General features: G+C 38.5%; 1 protein-coding gene across 1 annotated transcript in view; it reads right to left on the bottom strand.

Moving 5' to 3' along the window:
* Positions 1-541: 541 nt before the first annotated feature.
* The window catches only part of nkain2 (sodium/potassium transporting ATPase interacting 2), a 272,618-nt gene continuing 267,159 nt past the window's right edge, over positions 542-6,000 (bottom strand). Inside the window, exon 7 of the mRNA XM_007255398.4 lies at positions 542-5,620. Within this exon, the coding sequence (XP_007255460.1) occupies positions 5,611-5,620 (10 nt within the window). The 3' untranslated portion in view covers positions 542-5,610. The remainder of the gene's footprint in view (positions 5,621-6,000) is intronic.

Raw genomic sequence — 6,000 nt, 5'->3', positions numbered from 1 at the left:
TCCGAAGGCTTGTGTCAGTGGAGAAGATGTTTTCACACACTTGCTTGTTGGATGACACCCATATGCATAAATGGTCACTCTCCGGTCAGTGCCAGACTGAGAGCAGAGCAAACGTGAACAAATGAGTCGAGATTCAAGATCGTTTTTCAGGATTAGACACTAAATACTAAGGGTGTTGGGTTTCTGTGGCCAATTTGATGCGTCTCTTGTCTTGGAGGGAGAGAAAGGAAAAAAGGATAAAATGTTTTAATGTTATCCTCTCAACAATAGTGTTTTATGTTAAAGAAACAACATCTATGTATGCTGAAAAATGTGTGCCGTAATTGAAGTTCATTATATTATATGTTTTGTGTGCAGAAGCGTAGCATCACAGCAAACACAAAAGCATCAGAGCCGAGGCCGAGGATGAAATCAACACCTTTATGTGGAAACGGTTGTTACTGCACCATTACAGTAATGCTAGGGTTAGATATTTCATGAGTGGCAAGAGGCCTGACTGCTTCAAATCCATTCACAAGCAAATAAATAGAGTGAGACATCATTTTTTTCCACTGTCTGTTTTTATTATTACTATATTTACAGTCATTTTTGTAAAGTAAAAGAAATAGAAAAGGCTAAAGTCTATTCAAAAGTTGAAGTCAGCACTGAACCCAGTCATTACAGCCTGAATGGTCCCCTAGTACAGAGAACTCCAATCCAGTCTCCAGGAAACTTCAGCCAGTCCACGTTCTTTGTTGGTGTTGTTGTTTTTTTCGCTTGAAAGAAAGACCCGATCTGGACACTCAGAAGCTCATCCTTATCACTTGTCCAGATGGCTGGAAATAGAACAAAACGAAATGTGGGCTGGCTGACGGTCCTTTTAATTGGAAGTCTAATATGCACTAGGAATACATCTATAATAATAAAACTTCTAGAATGTGTATTAGCTGTTAATAGAATATCACACACCTCATTTTGACCACTGAGCTAAAACAGAATCATGCCTTCTTCATAAACAATATTTACGAAGGCGTTCATCAAAATTTAGACTTGTTAAGCACGGGACAGGTTGTATATTTCACACAGTTATTTCTTTTCATTGTATTTACAACTCGGGATGGTAAACCTCAGCTCAGGAGAAACATCACGCAAGATCCAATTTGCTTTTTCATCTGAAGGAGCTGTGTACTTGCATGATTGGAACACAGCCACCCACTCCGCATGTTGAAAACATGATATACTGGTACGGGGTAAAGACATGACTGGGTTCAGCCAGCGGAGTCACGACCGGCAGCTTCTCAGCCTCGACTCCGTCCTGCAACAGCATCGACACGTTAAGACTAATCAAGCATCATCTTCGAAACAGTGATGTATTTACACAAGTCTTGGAGAAGAGAAATGCGGTCAGGCTGACGTGAGAGTTTATGGGCTCGTGAACGCTTCCAACAACAAGGCTTTAACCCTCTATATCAAAGGCAGAACACTGACACAACGCTACGCGCTCTGAACTCTCTTAAAGACACTCATTCAAACCAGCAGCCGACATATTCATACTCCATCTGGAGCACCAGGGGAAAGCTCTGCAGTCGTGAAAGATGACTGTGGGGAATTATTAGCCAATAAGGCCTGAAAAGTGGTGCTGCTACAATATCTTTATTAATCATCTAAGCTGCATAGAGCTTTGCCAGTGCAAATTCAGGAGGGGGATGATGAAATATGCCCATGCGAGTCTATTTACTAACTGGCAAACTGTGTGGAGGAGGGCAGGTTATTATTTATTGGAATGTTAACAGGATGTTGTTTCAGGCACTTTCCCTAAAGACCTTACACCCATATGGTGTTTATTTCTGGCATGTATACATATATACAGCTCTGGAAAAAATTAAGAGACCACTTCAGTTTCTGAATCAGTTTCTTTGATTTTGCTATTTATAGGTATATTTTTGAGTAAAATGAACATTGTTGTTTTATTCGATAAATTACGGAAAACATTTCTGCCAAATTCTAAATTAAAAATATGGTCATTTAGAGCAGTTATTTGCAGAAAATGACGCAGAGCTTTTAGACTTCAAATAATGCAAAGGAAACAGGAATAACCCTGGTATTTAATCACGGTTTCCATGCATCTTGGCATGTTCTCCTCCACCAGTCTTACACACTGCTTTTGGATAACTTTATGCCACTCCTGGTGCAAAAATCCAAGCAGTTCAGTTTGGTTTGATGGCTTGTGATCATCCATCTTCCTCTTAATTATATTCCAGAGGTTTTCAAATTGGTAAAATCAAAGAAACTCATTATTTTTAAGTGGTCACTTATTTTTTGCAAGAGCTGTATATGCGCACCCATACAGTACATCTTTTATGAGTAGATAGATGGGTAGGCAAATACATTGATCCATTGTAAATTAATTTTCAAATAGGATGAACACTAGGCATGTGCCGATATAATATAATATCACAATAATAACAGTTTATTATTGCCTTTTATTACAATTCTATACTAAGAATTAACCTGCATGTATATGATTTGTGTATTTCTGAGTATCAATTAATATAAAGTACTGTGTTGGCGGTTTTGTGTTCTTTATGTTTCAATAGGCATCTTTGGTTTCCGTTAAATATTGGACGAGTTAGTATGAAAGGACAGCCCTTTTCCCTTATGTTCCCTTAGTTATGAAGGTGCTCTGACCGACAGCACACTAGAACAGCTGTACCAACATCAAATAATGCATTTAATCAGACGATGTCAGTCTGATGTGGGAGCTTGTGGGACTAGAGCTAAAGTCTCTGGTGAACCTGTTACTCTGCAAATAAATAATACAATATAGAGAATATTATGGACCTTTAAACATTGACATAAGTTTGACATAACAGATGTTCTCGATGTCGCTGTTGATGATACTGGAGAATCTGCTGTTTTCCTTTTCTTTTACTGGATTCAGCTCTATAGCAGCTCTATGGCTTTTAAAAACTGGGAAATTTGTTAAATGTAGACCTTATACATTTGGTACTGGAACACTTTTGTCATAACAGTCCATAAAATAACACCTGGTGTGCGATATCCACTGAAATACATATAATAGCAGAGATGTGCAGCTTGTTTTTCTTGGGTCTACCTGTTGTTTTGAATGTAATTTTGCCCCCTGCTGTGTTTGGCTGATCGAATAGGAGCAGAATCTTGGAACTAATGTTAATCCGCATGTGTAAAAACATTCTGATTTGGTCAGAATAACATAAATAGAACCATTTCTCAGACTAGAGAATCTTTAAGAAAGCCCTTTTAACAGTGTAGTCCACAACAAGAATTTAAACTAGCTTATTTATGTCACCCTAATGTCTTTTTGTCAGATTATAAACCTTTTCTCTGTGTAAATCTCTCTATATAAAAACTAAGACAGATAAACAGACTGAACAGTCCACTGTCATTATAACCTCAGTCTGCTCTATTTCTACATTTGCTGGGTCTGACTGCTTTCCAGTCCTATTTAAAAAAGGAGATCTTCATATAGCCAGTGTTACAGGAATAGCTATTTAATTGAGTAGGTTTAAATACACAGTGGATCTTTTTCACCAATATTAACAATATATTAATATTAATATCATCCTTAAGAATTTGCTTGAGAAAAGTCCTAACAAGCTTATTATGATAGATCCTTTTTTCCTTTTAGAATCTTTGTAAAAAAACATATTAAAAAGGGCCAAAGAAGACATTTCTTCTTAGAAACAGTTAAATTAGGTAAAACTTAATTATTTAAATTAAGTAAATAATTTGGGATTTTAAATATTAAAACACTCTTTGCTTAGTGAGAACCACCTCATTTATGCCTGAAATGGTTGTAATATTCAAAAGCACCAACAATAGCACTGTCGTGTGTTGAATATCTCAATATACTTTATGTCAGAATATCGGCACATGTCTAGCCTGAAATGAAGATGTTCCACACTTTCCTGCACCATCAAAGGGCTTCATTTATGATGAAAGATTGTGAGATATTACTGGTAATTGAAAGTGCAGCTAAAAAAAGAAACTCATTTCTTCGTATTCACTTAGGAGGACGGTTAACAGTAGCCTACACCGCCTGATTCTAAAAGCTCATACAGTAAGCTTCTATTAGTGGAAGGAAAAAAAAAAAAAGAATATCTCTATATGCCATAAACAACTGCTGCACACTAATGGACAAACTAATGCAGTAAGATTTGCGGTTGTAAGCGTACGCTTCCGGAGAGAAAGCACACAGGGCTTTATGGTTGCACATGGGTTTCTGCGATGGCCATTACACAAAGCACATTTCAGCCACAGCACAAACTCTACCTCACTCGCACACACTTGCACACGCACAAACTCCTCCCACAGCACACTACCAAAACAGTGCAGCTTATGTTTTTTTTTTCTTTCTTTTTTTCAGCCAAGGTTTCCCTTGCGTCTCTGTACAGGTAAAAAGAAAGGCCCACCTTCACAACATAAATTATTAGTCTACTAGAAAAAGAGTGAACACTGGCACACATGTTAAAAAAAGAAGCTCGGAATAGAAAGAAGGTAAATGTTTTTTTTTTTCCTCTAGTTTAGTTTTTCGCTTTAACAAGACTGAACACTGTCTTAGAAAAAAAGCACGATATTCACATAACCTTTAGAAGCTGGAGACAGCTGTAGAAAGGGCAGCTGCTTGCTCCGCCAAAGCTGGGGCTATTTCCTGCTGTCACAAATTAAATATGCAACATGACACCTCATGCAAAATGAACACGGTCGATCCGAAAGGCGACTTTCAACGGATGGGAAGTGAGAGAGCTTTTTGAAAATACGAATCTCTGGGCAGCTTCTGATACTGAGTTCCTAAGTGTTCCTAAGTGTTCTTGGCACTTTCAAGACGAATACATCCATTAATACAATATAATAAAAGAAACAAAAAAAAGAAACATTTCGGAATACAGTTTAACAATTTAACGTAAAAGATTAACCCCTGCAATCTACAATGAATTAGTTCTGTGGTATCCCAGTATTCTGTGGCTGGGAATATCCATATGTAAACACACATGTGTATGATTCACCTTCTTATGTCTTATTTCTGGGATCACCCGCTGCAGGTGTCATCACTACGCCGGGTGACTAAAGCCGTATTGGATGGTTATTGGACATTCTTTAGAGTGAGCAGTGTTTCTAATGAGGTCGGACAGAATGCAGAGACGGTCTCCGGAGTCAGGCTGAGTTCATTCAGTGCACTGCCAGCTTTTCTCTTTCACCTCCCACCTGAAATCCACCGAGATCAATGCAATCTGCTCCTCCAGTTTGACTCCTTCCCCTTCTGCTCTCAGCGGCAGGGTGGAGGCTGAGCAAAGCGTCCTGACCACAGGGGGGCTCTCTTGCTCCTGCCGATGATGAGACAAACCTGGGCGAGCTCTCCAGACAGGAGGTGCAAGCCTAAGACCGTCCAGTGTGGGGGAAATCCAGTGTGTGTGTGTGTGTGCAGCTGTGTGTCGGTTTATCCAGCCTTTTTGAGGTTAAAGTGCCACGTCTCATGTTCCTCCGACAGTTCGTAAGACACTAGCATATTAAGACAATTATGTAAAAAGACAAAATGTTAAAACAGCAGTTTCTTTTTTTCTATTTGATTGGTTCATAAGGCAGTTGTCCTTGTTACTTCGACCTGCAGAGGAAACACAAGAAGAGAAAAGAGCAAGTGTTACCACAAGTGTTTTGTTACCACAGCACTGTTACCTAAGTAGGGTCTAAAGCTATACAAATTGGAGGAAACCAGATATAACCAGATCTTAGATCCGCAGACACATCTAGAATGCAAAGTCAAATGTAGCAGATATTTTAGCAGATACATATAAACAAAGAGGCAGAACAAGATTTTGGACATTTTTTATCAAATTCCTATAAAACCTCATCTATTAATTTGTCATCTTTTATCTCAGGAACTGTAAAAGCCTCATTTTCATCTGTTGTCACCAACCAGCTGTTGACCAGATGTTAAAAGACTCTCAATAGCAACTTGTATTAAAATATAAGTTAGCACCTATT

The sequence above is a fragment of the Astyanax mexicanus genome, chromosome 1 (assembly GCF_023375975.1).
Source record: "Astyanax mexicanus isolate ESR-SI-001 chromosome 1, AstMex3_surface, whole genome shotgun sequence".
Lineage (NCBI taxonomy): Eukaryota > Metazoa > Chordata > Actinopteri > Characiformes > Acestrorhamphidae > Astyanax > Astyanax mexicanus.
Note: the sequence above shows the minus strand (reverse complement) of the source record. Positions and strands in the feature narration are given on the sequence as shown.